Source organism: Pieris napi, chromosome 6 (assembly GCF_905475465.1).
Source record: "Pieris napi chromosome 6, ilPieNapi1.2, whole genome shotgun sequence".
Lineage (NCBI taxonomy): Eukaryota > Metazoa > Arthropoda > Insecta > Lepidoptera > Pieridae > Pieris > Pieris napi.
The window spans coordinates 13,174,841-13,191,919 of NC_062239.1; the positions used below are offsets into that span (position 1 = coordinate 13,174,841).

At 33.5% G+C, this 17,079-nt stretch overlaps 3 protein-coding genes across 6 annotated transcripts; 2 read left to right on the top strand and 1 right to left on the bottom strand.

Annotated features, from left to right (window-relative positions):
- Positions 1–39: 39 nt before the first annotated feature.
- LOC125050661 (transient receptor potential channel pyrexia-like) lies at positions 40–8,494 on the top strand. Its single transcript, XM_047650640.1, has 11 exons — positions 40–194; positions 1,818–1,914; positions 2,178–2,360; positions 2,653–2,870; positions 2,950–3,131; positions 3,298–3,479; positions 3,597–3,825; positions 3,917–4,075; positions 4,464–5,582; positions 5,656–5,910; positions 5,992–8,494. Exons 1-11 carry the CDS (start codon positions 170–172, stop codon positions 6,856–6,858), a joined length of 3,516 nt encoding a protein of 1,171 aa, XP_047506596.1. The 5' UTR covers positions 40–169; the 3' UTR covers positions 6,859–8,494.
- Positions 8,495–8,523: 29 nt separating this feature from the next.
- On the top strand, positions 8,524–9,635 carry LOC125050664 (dynein light chain roadblock-type 1-like). Its single transcript, XM_047650646.1, has 4 exons — positions 8,524–8,767; positions 8,837–8,924; positions 9,135–9,235; positions 9,440–9,635. Exons 1-4 carry the CDS (start codon positions 8,711–8,713, stop codon positions 9,569–9,571), a joined length of 378 nt encoding a protein of 125 aa, XP_047506602.1. The 5' UTR covers positions 8,524–8,710; the 3' UTR covers positions 9,572–9,635.
- A 333-nt stretch (positions 9,636–9,968) lies between these two features.
- Positions 9,969–16,182, bottom strand: LOC125050663 (glycine-rich protein GRP33-like). 4 transcript variants are annotated; one of them, XM_047650642.1, is made up of 9 exons: positions 15,855–16,182; positions 15,297–15,421; positions 14,942–15,051; positions 14,523–14,725; positions 13,792–13,917; positions 12,274–12,428; positions 12,079–12,183; positions 11,831–11,943; positions 9,969–10,107 (listed from the first exon to the last, which is right to left on the bottom strand). In XM_047650642.1, the coding sequence occupies exons 1-9, from the start codon at positions 16,045–16,047 to the stop codon at positions 9,984–9,986; spliced, it is 1,254 nt and encodes a 417-aa protein (XP_047506598.1). In that variant the 5' UTR covers positions 16,048–16,182; the 3' UTR covers positions 9,969–9,983. The 4 variants fall into 4 exon arrangements, 3 of the variants coding, with proteins under 3 accessions (XP_047506598.1, XP_047506600.1, XP_047506599.1); XR_007117166.1 differs by lacking the exon at positions 9,969–10,107 and adding an exon at positions 10,845–11,487 and having other exon boundaries at positions 11,760–11,943; positions 15,855–16,181; XM_047650643.1 differs by lacking the exon at positions 9,969–10,107 and adding an exon at positions 10,845–11,487.
- Positions 16,183–17,079: the final 897 nt, after the last annotated feature.

Consider the following 17,079-nt stretch of genomic DNA (forward strand, 5'->3'; position numbering starts at 1 on the left):
CGCGCATGTGGCCTTCATTAAGTTATGGCCAATGTTTGTTTATTAGTTAGTCATGCGATAACCACGAGACATTCTGGTCGTGTAAACTATAAGATCTGAAAAGAAGTCGCAAAAACAAAATGGAATTTAAATAACCCTTAAACAGAAGTGAATAACAAACTGGACAACAATGTTTTCTTCGTTGTTTTGCAGAGGTGAGATTTACAGCTTAACTAGGCTTTTGCGTGTAAATTGAATAAAATTGCATCTCGCTGATTTCCATGGGTTTGCTCACAAATGCTTATGTCAATTATGTTAAAAGGAAAATGTATTGTTTAGCAATAGTAGATTAATCAATACATAAATATTATTAATTAAATTTACACCATATTATTATAAAATAATTTTTACGTACTAAAACATACTTTATAGCACTTTGACAAACAAATACAATGTTCGATGAAAAATATAAAATGAAGATATATTCAAGGGCGAAATGTTATCAGCTATCAATGTGAGTGGCGTTTAATTTAAATATACAGTAGAAATATAACTGATTTTTTTAATGTAACAGGAGGCAAATGCGTTGCCGGGTTTTTAAGAATTGGTACGCTCCTTTTTTGAAGGACTCTTAGTCGAATTGGTTCGGAAATACTTGGTGTGGTGTAGTGGGCAGCTGGTTCCACATAGTGGTTTTGCTCGGCAAAAGCTGCCTTAAGAAACGCTCAGTTGTGAAACGACGGACGTCGAGGTGATACGGATGGTATTTTGTATTTATGCCTTGACGTCCGATGATGAAACTCAGCTGCAGGTCCGAACAAAAGTGACTGGTTGTTGACGATTCGAATCACTCTTCATTAAATAAGGTCAAGCGGAAGGAGCTGGTACTGGGGAGCTTCCGCCCAGAGGTGAGGGCAGTACTCCATGTGGGGCCTAATTTGCGCTTTATAGAATTGCAAGCAGTGACCCGGAGTGCAGTAACGTCTCGAATTTCTGAGCATACCAAGCTTCTTAGAGGCTAACTTAGCCTTTCCTTCCAAATAACCGCGAATCTAAACGTCATTCGATATGTCAACGCCCAGTATTCCGATGCTAGCTGAGGCTTTAAGGAGAGTATCGAAGAGAGGAGTAGCGACAAAGGCTATTTTTTTTGGCGGATAACGCGCAAACTTGTGAGTTGTATATTGCACTAGATTTAGTCCACCCCAGTCCGAGACTCCACGTAGCAGAGTATCAACTTTCTTTCGACAAGTTTATTCCGGTCCTCATCGACAACTATTAGAGAAACACCTGCCCTGCTAGTGTAAAAAGTATTTTCAACATTTCACAGTTCAAATTCAACATTCATAGTAATGAATGTTGCTAAGTTGCAACATATCATTGATATGCAGAATAAACCGGGTCAGGGATAGGACACAGCCTTATGGGACCCAAGCTTTAACGGGTTTAAGGTTGGAACATGCTCCGTCGAAACCACCTAGACGCTCCGAACAGCGAAAAAGCTGTAAATCCAGTTGCATAATTTCTCGGGGAGCCCATTGGCTGGAAGCTTCGAGAGAAGTGCTCTGAGCCACATCCGATCGAAGGTTTTCGCTTTGTCCAAACTTACCGTCAGCGACTCCCCCTTGGACTCAATTGCCTCTGCCCACCTATGTCCAAGGTTAACGAATAGAGAACGAAGAACCAGCTGAGCGACCACCGCGAAAGCCGTACTGACCATCGTTAATCAACAATGAAGTAGTTAATTTATATAATAAATTATAGAGACAACTAAGTACACTAAGCCGCCCTATCCGTTCCATAATGTGCTATTAAATTATTTTATTTATTTATTTCAGATATTGAGAATGGCCAGCCAGAGGAAGGCTTTGACTCGCCTCTTCTTACAATTGTATCTAATGGCGCCAATATAGTACCACATAGCAATGTCGTAAGGTATAATATTAACAATATAAGACTTTTTTTATATCTATGCACATAAATTAATTTAATTTTAAGTAAAAATATTTTAATAAAAAGTTTAATTCCCGCCAAAGTCTCGACTTTTATTTTACTTGTTTTAAAACTGCAATTCCAATTCAGTTTATTGTGTCACGGAAGTTCTAGCAAAAAGGTGATTTATCGATTAAAATATGTTTCACTGACCCACCATGTACTTATTTATATGTTTTGCTAATAAAAACTAATACTCTTTTCAGAAGACATAAATTACCAAAGCTACACGCGGTAATACCTTGCAATGCTACCCCACCCGAACCAACCCCATTACCGCTGACTCCTGGAACGTGTCCAACCAATAGACGAAATGACCGCCGCCTTCGGAGACTAAACACGGATCTTCTGGAAGCGATCGAGTCTTATAACGTAGAAGATGTAGAAAAGTAACTATTTAGTAAATGCAAAAAAATCCAAGTACTAAGTTTTTAATTAACCTAACATTTACAGTGGATTATTTATGTTTTACTGTAAATCCTATCTTGGGTAAGTGCCTCCTCCATTTTGTTCCAATATTGTCTATACTTGGTGTGGTGCAGCTACTATCAGCAACCATGACATCTTCCGCCCACTTTCGCCACGCGGTCTACCAACGCTACTTTTTCCATACTTACTCCTTCCAGTTTGTCGTTACCGTTTTTTTAAATAAAACATTAAGTAAAACTACTTATTAATCAGGTTACTAGAAGAAGGGGCGAATCCTAACGTCACATGCCGCCTCGATAATGTGTCCGCTTGTCACCTGGCAGCTTTGACTGGAGGCGATGCTTTAAACCTTTTACTTAAGTTTGGTGCTGACAAAAACCGTCTCGATAAGTATGGAAGGACGCCCTTACATCTCGCAGCCTATGCGGGAAATGCAAGGCAGTTGGCAATTCTCTTGGATTTTCCTGAAGGTTCTTTTAAATATTTGCTGCGAATGCCTTATTTAGTATAAGCGATTTTAAGATTGTTTACATATACTTATTGAAACAGATATGCAAAACCGCGTGGACACAGATGATATGTCACCTGAGGCAGAAGAGGACGTTAGAAGAATGTGTCCGATTACGAAGAATATGGTTAATGTGAGGTGTGATGTGGAAGAAGTTAATACAGTTCTTCCGAAGAGTTGGATGGATGATATCGACCATAACTGTATGAGCATAAAGGGCAGCGTAAGGACATTTTAATAGCTTAATTACTTATAAAAGTATCCTGTTGGTATGTTTGCAAGTATTCGTTAGCAATTTAACTGTAAAAAAATGAAATAGTAATTATTTATCCTCATTTATGGCTAACCCTTGGAGCAATAGAAAATAAAATGATTGTATATTTTTCTAGTTACCACTACTCCAACCCGGCTGGACGCCTCTACACGTTGCGGTGTCTTGCGCAAGACGTCGTTGTACAAGACTACTTCTAGCTGCCGGGGCTAATCCTAATATTTCCGACGTCCTTGGAAGAACTACATTGGATGTTGTGGGTTCAGCACACCATCATAATGAAGACATCATCTCTGAAAAGTTAGTAGAGTATTTTTAATCAATTTAAATAATAACACAAGCTGACGAAATTTGGTTAAAATCTTAACTTGACGCGTAAAGATGTAACAATCATACAGACATCAAGTTTTTCTTTAGCTTTACAGAGGTCATTAAAATGCTCATAAAAGCCGGTGGAAGACACAACTTAATGAGATCAGATGGCATAAATGATATAGACACACCCCTCCATACAGCTGTAGAATTATCAAATATTGACAGTATCAAACAACTTCTGGATATTGGTGTATCTGTGGGTTGTTTAAATGCGGCGGGTCAAACACCACTCCATCTTTGTATTAAGAAGCAATTGGAGCAGGCATTACAGGCAAGTTTTTTACATAAATTGATATTAATAAAAACTAAAAATACCATTGGTATTTTACGATGCTTTGTTTATGTCATATTTCATATTCCAGGTCTTAGCCAATTACCCATACAAGGATGTAGATCTTCTGTCAGCCATGGTTGACGTGAAAGACAGAGATGGTCACACGGTGCTACAAGTCGCTGTAGAGGACTCATGGGTAGCTGGTGTATGTGTAGCCCTTGAAGCAGGTGCAGACGTTACTTTGAAGGTAGGTTTTTATCATCATACATTTTCCTATACTGATTGTGCTTTAAAACAATTTTTTTCCGTACCAACAGTAGCAAACATGTACCTACGTCTGCTTATGGTACAATAATTTTTACATTAAGACGTAATATGTAAATGATTGTCGAAATCAAGTTAGTATGATTATTAAAATAACTTAATAACTTAGTATTGTCTTTTATTGACATAACCTTTACACATTTAAAGAAACACTTTTTTACCGGATTGAAGTTATGTTATTATTATAAATTTACAATTATTTTACATAATTTAAAATATATCCGTCGTTTAAAATTTAACGTCAAAACGCACTTCAATCCGGTAAAAAAGTGTTTTCTTTAAACTTAATAACTTACTAAAATAATTTTCAGGCAAATGATGGCGAAACACCGATTCATTCAGCGGCAGCTTTAGGTAACATAGACGTGCTCATAGAACTTTTGAGTGTAGCCAAACAACAAGGCATTCTCGACAGCCAAAATGACAAAGGCGAAACAGCTTTATTCCAGTCGATCATAAACGGTCACCATGAATGTGTAAAAACTCTTTTAGAAGAGGGGGCTTCCATTAACATCACATTACCAGGCAACTTTAACGTTTTCCACGCTGCTGCTGAACAGGGACACGTAGATATTATAAAAACTTTATTAGAACAAGAACCTTTTGAAGAATTATTAAAAATGATAAATTCCCTAACTACTGCAGAAAAAAAAGGTTTTGGTCCCATTCATTTTGCTGTTTTAAGAAATAGCATAGACTGTGTAGAATTGTTTTTGTTAAATGGAGCCGATGTCAAACTGAGGACTACTAATAGCCCATATCACTCCTCGACGCCATTACATTTGGCTGCTGAAAATAACTTTTTGGTTGTCGCCCAGTTGATAATAAAGTTCGATAATACGACTTTAGACGATTTCAATGATAAAGGCTGGTATCCCCTTCACACTGCTAGTTATTTTGGAAGTAGAGATGTAATTCTTTTACTTCTACAACACGGGGCAGATTTATCTAGACACACAGAAAGTGCAAGAAAACCCAAACGAACAGCAATAGAAATAATTGTTAATAACTTATCTAAACCTACAGAATTCTTGGACGACATTTTTGACTCCTATATCATTTGCACCTGCCAAAACTTGGAAGATGCAAATTGTGAAATAACCGTTGACTACAGAATATTAATGCCAACAGCTTGTGAAATAGATCAAATGAAAGTAGTGGAAGCTCTTCTAAAAACTGGTAACAGATATGGGCAAAAAAGGCTATTGGTGCATCCGCTTGTCGAAAGTTTTCTTTACTTAAAATGGAAAGCGTTATTACCATTTTTCTACACCATAATAGCTGTGTATGCACTTTTTGTATCATCGGTAACCATTTTCACAATTTCTGTCTTCTTTTATAAAGACACAAATGAAACTCCTCCAGCTTGCCTTGGGCCGTCTATTTGGAGCTATTTTATTTATGCTACAGTCTGTTTGATTATACTCCAAGTAAGTTTAAACATATTTTATTCGCTGTTTTACTTAAATCGTAATTTTATTATTACAATCAATATTGTTCCAGGAAATATTATATATGAATGTTAAAAGTACAAGATACTTATTCCATATGGAAACTTGGATAAAGTTTGGATCAGTTGTTTTTGCTATCATCCTTCCCACCTCGGTGACGATGTCTACGGACATTGAATGGCCAAGACATATAGCTACTTTAGCACTTATTTTATCCTGGATAGAACTCATGTTTCTGCTTTCACGATTTCCCAATTGGGGTTACTATGTCCTTATGTTTGGAAAAGTAGCTTCTAACGTTGTTAAAGTAAGTAAATTTTTATAAACATTTATTTTATTATTTACTTTTATATTTTAGATGAACTGTACAACAATTTTTTTTTTTCAGATACTTTTGACTTTCGCGTTTTTGGTAATTGGATTTTCACTTAGTTTCATGATACAGTTCCACTCAAAAATTCCATTCGAGAGTCCGTGGGCTTCATTTGTTAAAACGATGGTGATGATGACATCCGAGTTTGACTATGAAGCTTTATTTGATCAAGAGCACACGCGAGAACTAGCAACTTCAATATTCATAATCCGGTTGATTTTCTTGATATTTCTAATATTAGCGGCCATAGTTTTAATGAACCTCATGGTCGGTGTTGCTGTTAGCGATATAAATGATTTAGAAATACTAGGAAATATCGATAGACTGGCGAAACGCGTAGAGTTCCTTTCAACATTAGACAACTTAGTTTACAATCGATTTTTTAATTCAATTTTACCAAGGAAAATAAATGACCATATCAAAAATATAAGAAAGGTAATTAAAAAAATAACTCTCTGTCCTGGTAAGCCAAGATGGAAATATTACAAGCTGCTTCCTACGTATATAAGAGATGCTATTTTAACCATAGCACAAGAACAAAAGGACATGAAAGAAGGAGAAATTGATATGAAGCAGTTTAGAATGAAAATTGATGAAATGCATGGGGCTATGGTAAAAATAGAAAATTTACAAGAACATAAATTGAATTTGGCTAATCTGGAGAAAACATTAATACAAAAGTTTCGGCTGGAAGATATTCAAAAACGCTTCACTGACATTGATAATGGTATCGTGCAAGTAAAAGAGCAAATTACTGAAAATAAAGAAGAGAAAAGGTGCCTAATTGAAAAACTAAATGTTAAAGTCGATCAATTATCTGTAGCTATGGAATCAATTAAAGAGGTATTAGCCCGATTAGAAAGGAAATTGGGAAGTTTATAGTTCTTTCTTTTATTAAGATATAAAAAATACGCTTGTCTTTTAAGTATAATAAACCTAAGCCAACTTGATTCTAGTTGGCATTTTATTGTTAATATTTTTTGAACTTTTTACGCTTATATTTTATAAAGATGTCCTATACGGTAAAAAGAAAAATTCCTGATAAAGAAATGCCTGCCGTAAGTTTTTAGCACATAAAACTATCTATCTATCGCCCTATGTTCCCCCGACTCTTCAACTTTCTTTTCATACATTAGGAGGAAACCGTAAAATCTAATCGCTATATAGCAATTTATATCTTCTATATTTGCCTTATATCAGATCGGCATAAGAAATTGTCATGTAGAAAGAGGTTTTTTGATGTTATTCAATGTTTAATTTTTGTGTACTTCACACGTAAAGTAAAAAATTCAATTTAGTGGATAAAATCGTTACAATATTAATAAAATGCAATTCAATCAAACGAAACTATATTAATAACGTTAAGTGCGTTAATGGCCACTTTCAGGAATTTTCAACGCACACGATCGAAGCAATAAATCGTATTGAGGAGCGTCCAAACGTGATGGGAATTATGTATTTTCGAAACGGTATGCTTTTAGTTATGCACGGGATAAAATGCCTAAAGCTAATACTTTGCGAATGTGAAACCAGCCCAATAATATAATGTTAATATATTCATCCTGAAAAACGTAAAAAATCAAAAGTTGTTTACGTTATATTATTATTTAGGCGTTTGCTTGTGAACGTCACATAAAAACTAACCGCCTTATTCATAAAAACTAAATCAGTGTAATTGCACTTTTAAAACTAAAAAACTCGAAATTATTTTTGTCAGATTCTATTTACGCTGTTATGAAAAAGACAGGAGTGTTTTTGTTAATTCTGTCCAATAAGATTGATTTATTTTGTTAGTAAGAGCGCAAGTTTATCAGACACAGATGATTCTGTCCTACAGTTTGTGACATTTATCGATGAACAAAGAAACTTATAGCGGCTAAGAGATTCGATGTGTTGACCTGAAGAAGGATATACATTTTTACAGGTTTCCTTCAACTAACAACAGTGCCCGAGACTTTATCGCATATTTTAACTAGTAGATTACCACCTATGACTTCAGCTTTTAGAAGGGCCATCAGTGAAATAGTATGTAGAATTCATTGTAAACAAATTTAATAACTACTCATTCTAAAACATAATTTTTTATTATAATTTAATATTCATAAATTATTATGAGTTTGGTCCTGCTTCTGTAACGCCATCCCTAGTCCCACAATAAAAATTAAAGCCATATTATAATGTACTCCATTCATAAAACCGTTCTGGTTTTTTTAAATTTATACGTTAAAAAAAAGCAGAGATGTATAGTTTAAGATATAGGCAAGTAAATTAAAACTACTTTCATTTTACTTACCTAGTATATCTTTGTTATCTTATCTTTAATTACATTTAAAAAAATAATAAAAAAAATCCATACATTCTTTACAAAACGTTAATCCATGGCCATCAGGATGTGTTGGACGAACTACTGGCATTTAGAATCGAGACCAACTCGATGGAGATAATAGTGACTGGAAACAATGACTTCACTGCGTGTGCTATTTTGCATTGTACACGGATTAACGTGCGAAAATAGAAGTCAAAAAAAAAATTCGTTGGTTAGTTGTTGGTATATTATAATATAATAAGCAAGACTGGTCGATTTACGATTTTAGAAGGCTTGCATTGTGGCAACATCAAAAATGATTAATCTCATACTCTAATATATTTAATAGCTTATAAAGATCGGTGAGCAGTCGGTCATAAGTCCACTCTTTTGATTGAATTCGTTTTTCAGTTAAGAACCATATGAGCTATGAAAATAATATCTAACTTACTGAAGAATTTTCATGACGAATGGCTTGTAAAAACAGTGCGTATCTTGCGTGAACTTATTTCAAATCGTTACAAAAATTATAACTCCTACTTAATCTGTTTATAGACCGCTTCATTAAACGAAATAAATCCAATAGTCGATCGAATAATGGAGGATGAATCTGTGGAGGGTGTTATTATGACTAACCAAGAAGGTACTTTGCTTTTTGTTATTAGTGATAGAAACTGCATTTGTATTTTCTGCAAAATGAAGTGTACAAAAATGACGCCTATTAGAAATATCAAAGCAAAATCTAATAAATTTTTATTTTTGTGAATATTAACACTGATTACCTATTTGAAATAAATCATGATAAATCTGTCTAACCATAACATCAAGTCAAAAGAATTTATCACCATTTCAGGGGAACCGGTTTTAACTAACATCAATTTAATGAATGCAACCAACTATGGGATTGCTATGAGTAGACTAGGTGCTATGACACAAGCCTCTATTAAAGATTTGGTATGTAAATACAATATTAAAGCACCGAAAATCTAAATCAGATCATTTAATAGGGGACGTTTTTAACCTTAAAATGCATTGTGCATTAATCTTTTTATTTTTTCCAAACCCAATCGGGAATCTTTTTCAGATGTGTCCGACACAAGGGCCAATACCTTAGTCAATTTTAATTGTATTTTTGTCTTTACTTCTTTCCCATTCCAGGATCCCTTCGACGAAGTATTAATTTTGAGAGTGACAACAAAGAAATTAGAAATAATGACGGCACCGCATTCTGAATTTAATGTCATCGTGATGCAACATTCTAGAATTAAAAGCAAACATAAAAGCAAATAATACATCTTATTTTAGCTAGTTTAAATATGTAGGTATTGTTTCTTAATAAAGAAATATATCTGTTTCTTGTTGTTTAATCTCATGTTAAATTATCTTGCAGATAAACAAGATAGCCTTCGTCAGTATTTGTCTGTAATAAGATCCAATCATAAATCAGTGGAGATTTTGTATAAAATAATAAATATTTGCGTTGGTTTTACTGATGGCTTCGTGCCTCCCTTCGTAATCATTAGTTAAAAATTTTGAACGTACATCGAGACTCGAGTCGTTTTTATCTGTTTCGCATTGGTCAAGACGAGATAGAAGTCACTTCTAAGAAGCTAAGCAGCTCCAACCATCCCGACCCGTCGGGCATTATTATTTAAGTGTTTTATTTCGTATAGCTATTAAATCATGCATTCAACATTGCAACCTAACAGGTTAAAAAAATAAAACGAATGTGTTTATTTAAATCTCTTATTAATTTCCATATTAAGAGGAGTAGGTCTACCGACAACTTGCTGTCTTCACCTCCAGCTTCCATTGTTGACAACTCCCTGAAATACAGATAATTATTTTCCACATTCTAGTTTTTATTAGTCTTACACAATATTTTGACAACATACATTTAAAGTATTTATTAGTTTTTCTGTTTTGAGTTTTAATAATTACAAGTGTGTATTATCTATTACAAAAATATTCTCAATTCCGACGTATTTTTATTACCTACCTTCAAAATCCGTCCAAATATAGAATTTTCAGATGCATGCATATTTATGATTAAATTATTTCCGGATTGTACCTGTTTGAATAAGTATCCATTTTTACTATCACTTGAATAATTATGGATTTATAACCGATTACAAAGGCGGTTTTTTTCAATTTAATTATTTTACGATAGTGTATTTAACACAATTTAAATATCTATTATAACCTACATTAGATTGTCTATAAACCGGATTAGTTTATAATATTGTAGTTGGTTTATTTTTGTCTAAAAATAACTTAAATGCTGATTTATCATTTCTGGTGCAATTAATAAAATAATATTAGAACTAATGTTTTAAGTATACATTAATATTTTAAATCTAAAATGTAAATTCGTTGTCATTCTTCAAATGGACATAACTATTATTTGCGTTCAGTACATTTTATAAATTAGGTTATTAATGTGTTGTTCAACACAGATTTTCATTTAAAGTTTTGTTTTAATTATTTAATACATATATTTATACGTCGAAGTCTGCTTGTAAATAAACAAAAAGGGGTGTAGTTCTAGTATTAAAAACAATTATTATTTTTAAGACAGTTTATTACTACGTTTCACACAAGAATCAAATTATTTTTAAATCTAAGACCAACATGTCTAGTCAAGGACTGCGTTAGTACATTCACAACATGTTGAAAGTGTATATCTATCTATATTAAGATTAAATATTAAAGTTAAATTTAATTGTTCCGTAATAATTTCTACTCAATTTCAAAACCGACGATTAAATATTATTGCAAAATTATCTGCTTATAAATATTTTTTAACCCAAAGCCGATTTACACAAAGTCAAAAATTTTTTTGTGGATCAAATAGACTTTTAGCTGATATTAAATACAAAGTTGTAAGAGTGGAAGATACTTTTTTAAGATTTCATTAATAAATAAAACCTTTTTGGGTAAACGTTTGACCGCTTTAATTTCGAAGCTAATTTTTAAATAAAATTTATAAATACAATTTTTGAACATTCCAAATTTGTCTTAAAAACAATTAATATAAATACATAATTCAGTGAAAATGTTTGCAATAGGCGTAATAGTAGAATATATCGACATTTATTATTTAAGGGAAGCATATGAAACATATGAGGGTTTTGTGGATTTGTCTTCAATTTTGTGGTTTTTGTCCGAACTTTTTCGCAATTTATTGCGAATGTTTCTTATGGGTCCTGTAAATTTATTTAGATATTAAAAATATTGTTTTATTTTTATTTTGATTACATATTTAATATTTAGTGGTAGTTTTGTTGACGAGGCTATATTTTTCATGAAAAGCTTTAATTTTTATCATCGTATATTTATTATGTATTTTAAGATTCGAAAGTTTTATTAGATTGAATAAATTTTTTGTCAGCGAAAAGAGAAAGCACAAACGGGAACAAAACTGTCAACCCACTTTTAAAATGAATAAAAAAAGTGAAAACGTATAAACGGTTAATACCTGAACTCGGAGCCCCGGAAGGCAACGACACCCATAATAAAATAAAAATAAGTAAGTGTGTCTACACATACTTCTGCTGTCGCTGATAAGGCGCGGGCCTATTGTAGTTCCTCGTGGCGGGAGGACCCGACCTCCGAGTGCCCACGTCGCGAGCCGTCGCTTTGTACTCGCGCGGCTCTTCGCTCTGAAATATATACTATGATAATTCCGTGGTCTGTTTCATTCCTTGTTTTTTTTTTAAAGCAAAGCATTAAAAAACGACCAAAACTCTTATTCGAACATATCCTTAGGCGTAAACCTTATTTTGTAATATTTGTACCTTATAGTAGCTGTTGTCTTCTTCGTAGTATTGATCGGAACCTCCGCCTCTCTCGTAGTAGAAATCGGAGTCCGGGGCCTGTCGGTTCGGCGGCGGTGGACGACTCTGAAACGTTTTCAATTCATGTAATTTTTTTAAATCTGTCGAATCCGCCCTCAGATTCACGGTAATATCTGAGAGTGAAGTTATACTAACGGGTTCCTGCATAGAATAGTCGTCGTATCCATAAGAGCTCTCCATGGCGTTGCGAGCTCGGTCCAAAATGCTAAAGACCTTGGTCTTGGCCGGAGCCATGGAACGCGCCGGCGGCATTCGCGGCGCTGGCGGACGAGACATGGGTGGAGGCGCTCCTAAAACAAATTATTTATAAGAAATATAGGCATCGGTGTGTATTTTCAGTTTAGCTATCGATATAAACGTCTGATATTAACGAAAGAAACAGCGAAGACAAGTTAAAACATCTCACAAATGAGGCTCGGGTGAGCAGACTCTTTTCTATTCTACTTCCAGTAGTGGTTTCAATATAAACAGTTAAAAAGTAAATATCTATTTTTTTTAATACACAACAATTTAAGCAAACGAGTTTTTTAAAAGCAATTTTAGAAAATAAGTCTTTAAAGTAAAAGCAATAACATGCACAAAATCATGTTTTCTATATTAAGGACGTAAAATTGTATAAATTGATAATCGAATATATAAAAAATTTAATAAGAAATTCGGTTTAGGCAATCTCTTTGGATTTTCTTTAAGTTTTTAACACACGCGCTATGGTGCTCTGGATGTGACTTTGAGTAATATTTTCAAAATAATGTGTGATTGTGTAAAGCAGTTTTGCTATTGAATATTCATATTTCGCTCTTTTAGTAATACAAGGGCCTAACTAGTTATTGGTATAGTGCGATTATAAGGGCACAAAATGAAATTTTCTAGCGGTTAGCACCGAGAGAGAATAAAGAAAGACAATAACAACTCGGTAAACATATTTGCACCTCTCTCACACCCCTGTTGCGGGTCCCCCGATCTTACTGCTACAAGGTACTAACTAGTAAAGTGTCCATATTCAAAGAATTTAGACTGTTCAAACGTTACGTTACGTCGTGTTTGTTTCGATTTATACAGAATGTAGTTAATTTGTAGATCTCATATGTATATAATAGATCCCTATATTGCTAAAACCTACAATCATTACAAGCAGTTACTCCTGACTGATTCTGTATAATACACAATTTTTGCCATATTTTTGGGCTGAGCTTAAATTTTTTTTAGTTAATCGTAATTTTTCAAATCTGTAAAATTCCATAATCTAAATAAAAATGCTTTTTTATTCAAAAAACAAGGTGGAGTGGAAGAAATAAAAATCTTAAAAGACAATTTCCCAAGATTCTTCTTTTTCGAATGATTCCTTTGTATTACAGAAAGTGCGATGTATAGAGATAATATTAAATAGCAAAATTACTTGAAAAAACTGTAGGTCCTAAATATCAGTATCAGTTATTATTGTTTTTACTAATACCATTCCTTTAATAACATAAGTGCTATTTACAAAAAAGTAACGTTAAATATATCAAAAAAGACTTGTAAAGTATTAACTATTATTAATCTTAAGTGTAACCGTTTTTAAATGCTTTGCTGATTTTGTTTACTTAAGTCATGTCATTTTTAAACACTACTTTAGGAAATAATCTGATTGATGAGCATAATTGAAGATCGAACCTTGAGTCACGGGACCTTGATAAGATACTGAACGATTTGTAAGGGTGCGTGCACTGTATACAACTGCCTTAGCTCCCTGCGAGTGCTCTGGCAATTGAAGTAGAGGGGCTCTTAGAGAGCCTGGATCTGGCAACAAACCCCTTCATATTTATTTAGGTCCTACCTAACAAAGTGTAAAGATGGAGATGTTTTTAAGATTTTAAGTGAGTTGTGTAAGGTTTTTATCATATTGATGACTGTAGAATATTGACAATTATGTATTTAGTTATCTTACTTCATTGAAGAAATGTTGAAGAAAATCCATGGTCATAATTTTAACATAATATGTAAACACCATTTACTAATTGGACAAACAACCAATACCGGAAATCTAGCCGTAATAGTTGTTGGAATTGCCCATAATTCACAAAATTATATCAAGTTGAGGCCTTTTTAAATACTTTTTCTTAGGCTGGAAGCCTAATGAAATATTCAATGCATGTAGTGTGTAGAAAAAGGAACTGTGGTTGGGATTTTTCTTTACATTTGTTTGTGTAATATTTATTAAAAAAATAAATTAGTATATATTTTACTTAATTCTTACTGAGGTTTTAAAGAGTAAAGAATTTGTATTGGGTCAAGATATATGTTTGACTATTTGAGTTTATAAAGCATACAAATGAAATAATAAAAAAATCTATTTTCTACATAAATAAGCCTCCAAGCAAATTTTGACAATAAAAATTGCTAACCTCTGTCCATCATTTCACGCATTGGTGGACGCATCATGTCAGGACCATCTGCGATCAAGTACTTTTTGACTTCTGCAAGTGCATACGCAATTCTTGCATGTGCCTCCGCAGGTGGAGCCAATGCTGATACTTCAACATGCAACTCATCAGAGAGGTGAGCATATTTGGGGTCCAGGGAGTTGCGAAGTTCTTCTTCCTTGTTCCTATAATATTGGAAATATCTTTTTAGTCTTTTACTGAAACCATTTGCATTTAGCAAAGCATAATATCTTGGTACTGTTAGTTAGTAAGTAATATAATGCACCACACCACAACAAATATTTAGATGAAAAGTAATAATGATAAACTTAATATACAACTTATGAATTAACATTGTGATAAACTGTTTTTAATACATACATACAGAATTTTTAACTCACCTATCCCGCATAGAGCCCCGACCAAGTATAGCCATTTTACACATTGTCTCTTCTTGCAACTGTTTCATTGTGTTTCCTTTTGGTCCAAGCAGCTTTCCCACAAAATTAAACTAGAAATAAAACTTATACTTTAATTTTGTTTTAGAGCTGTATAGTAATGAATAAATACAAGTAAAAGACAGATTAAAAATATTAAGATTTCTGATATTAGTTATTGTATGAAATACTAATTTTATAAATCAATAAAATATGTTCCTAATTTGATATAATTATTTGCAACTAGCAATATATATAATTATATCAAACGGGAAAGACGGGAGATAAACAGGAAAATTCAAATTATCTTCTATATTACCTTTGGATGTTCCTTAATAGGAACCAGAACTTTGACTGTAACCTTGACAGGTTTTTCACGGAATACATCCACATACTTATTGTCTCTAAGAGGTATTCTGCCAGAAGCTTGAAGTCTTTCAACTTCTGTAATAACAAGAACGATTTTAATGCGATATGAAGTTTAATTATATATAACATTACAATAATTTAGTCATTGGTTTAATTAAAATAGTTAAAAAATATAAAATTCTGACGTTTCCAGACAAATTATTAGTAAAAACATTATGATTTTTTTTAATTACGAAGTCTCAACTTTCAAAAAGAATTGATGCTATTAAACCCAAGCCAGTGCTATATGTGTAATTGGTAGCTAACTGCCAAGCTTACGTTACAGTTAGGTTAGGTCAATGAACCTGAATGTGGAAAATTTGTAACACTATATAAAATACATAGTTGTCTGTTGTATACAATAAAAAAATATGACTTAATTTATAACTTGATTAAAGCATCATATCGCTTCTCCGACTAATGGCACTTTTTAACATGAGAAAAACAAGCTAAAAATAATTTTACAAACCTTGATCAATAAGTCGACACGATACTGGAAACTTATTAGTCGGAAGTTTTATTTTCTCGCTTAAAAGATCCCTCATGTATTCACCGGCTTTTTCATTCAATTTGGAAACCTCCTCGCCATCTTGTTCATGATCGTTCCCTGGATTAGAATTTCTTTTAAAATCTTCACTACCATTATCAAACTTGTCCGCCATAGTGTAACAATATAATTTCTTTACAATAAAAACAACAATTCAGTCCTGAACTATTAATTATATTACAAAAACATTAACAATTGTACCACGCTACAAAGAACAAAGTATTTACTGAAATTATTACCATAGAGTAAGATATATAGACCTATTACAATAAGTAATATTGTAGATATAACATCACATAAAGATAATAATTAAAAGTACCAGGCTGCCACAGAGCACCACTAGATTACATATTAGTAGAAAACATAGTTTATTATAATTCTGCTAGCTTTTTTGAAATGGAATATCTTTTGTTGGCCTGAAGGGCCTTGACCGTGGCCTTGAGCTTGGCCGTAAAAGGGCTTTTTCCCGTAACACTACTTTCGACATGGGCACTTAAGTGGGTATGCACTATGCACAGGCGCGAGTCATTACCCTCCAACACAAGCAGTCGCGCCTTGGTAGAGAATTTGTAACGCATATTACCCACAAAAAAATAATAATACATAATAAGTTCTGTTACACTGATGATATTTATCAATATATTGATAGTAGTAAGTCTTAGACACAAGTTTGCGCGTTTTCCGCTAAAAAAACACCCTTTGTCGCTACTCCTCTTTTCGAAAACACTCTTCTTAAAGCCACAGCCAGCATTGGAATACTTACTGACATAACCGATAACGAACGACTTTCAGTTTCGCGGTCACTTGGAGTGAGAGTTGAGTGTCCATGGGCGGCGGTATCACTTAACACCTGGTGAGCCTCCTGCCAGTTTGCCCCCTGTTCTGTACAAAAAAAAGGAAGGTGAAAGTGCAGATACCGGCAAACATCCTTTATCCTTATCTCGGTACCAGAGTTACTTTAGTGTAATATTTTTTGGCAGCAACAGGGAAGAGAGCTGCCTTGATTTTGATACCGCTCACAATACACAAACAAGCCAGAGGGCTTGCAAGTGTGTTGCTCTTGCTATCCTTTTCAGAAGTACATGCTCCTTTCTCAAAGGAACTTAAGATGAATACTTTAATAAAAAAAATATAAACATATCACTTT

Bases quoted from the DNA above. Each gene is read 5' to 3' on its own strand.
- LOC125050661 (XM_047650640.1), top strand. From the start codon at position 170: ATGTTTTCTTCGTTGTTTTGCAGAG. The intron at 1,915-2,177 runs GTATAATATTAA...TACTCTTTTCAG, and splicing joins CCACATAGCAATGTCGTAAG to AAGACATAAATTACCAAAGC. The intron at 3,132-3,297 runs GTAAGGACATTT...ATATTTTTCTAG, and splicing joins GTATGAGCATAAAGGGCAGC to TTACCACTACTCCAACCCGG.
- LOC125050664 (XM_047650646.1), top strand. From the start codon at position 8,711: ATGAAAATAATATCTAACTTACTGAAGAATTTTCATGACGAATGGCTT. The intron at 8,925-9,134 runs GTACTTTGCTTT...TCACCATTTCAG, and splicing joins TATTATGACTAACCAAGAAG to GGGAACCGGTTTTAACTAAC. The intron at 9,236-9,439 runs GTATGTAAATAC...TTCCCATTCCAG, and splicing joins AAGCCTCTATTAAAGATTTG to GATCCCTTCGACGAAGTATT.
- LOC125050663 (XM_047650642.1), bottom strand. From the start codon at position 16,047: ATGGCGGACAAGTTTGATAATGGTAGTGAAGATTTTAAAAGAAATTCT. The intron at 15,052-15,296 runs GTAATATAGAAG...TTTTATTTCTAG, and splicing joins CTATTAAGGAACATCCAAAG to TTTAATTTTGTGGGAAAGCT. The intron at 12,184-12,273 runs GTTAGTATAACT...AAAACGTTTCAG, and splicing joins ACTATTCTATGCAGGAACCC to AGTCGTCCACCGCCGCCGAA.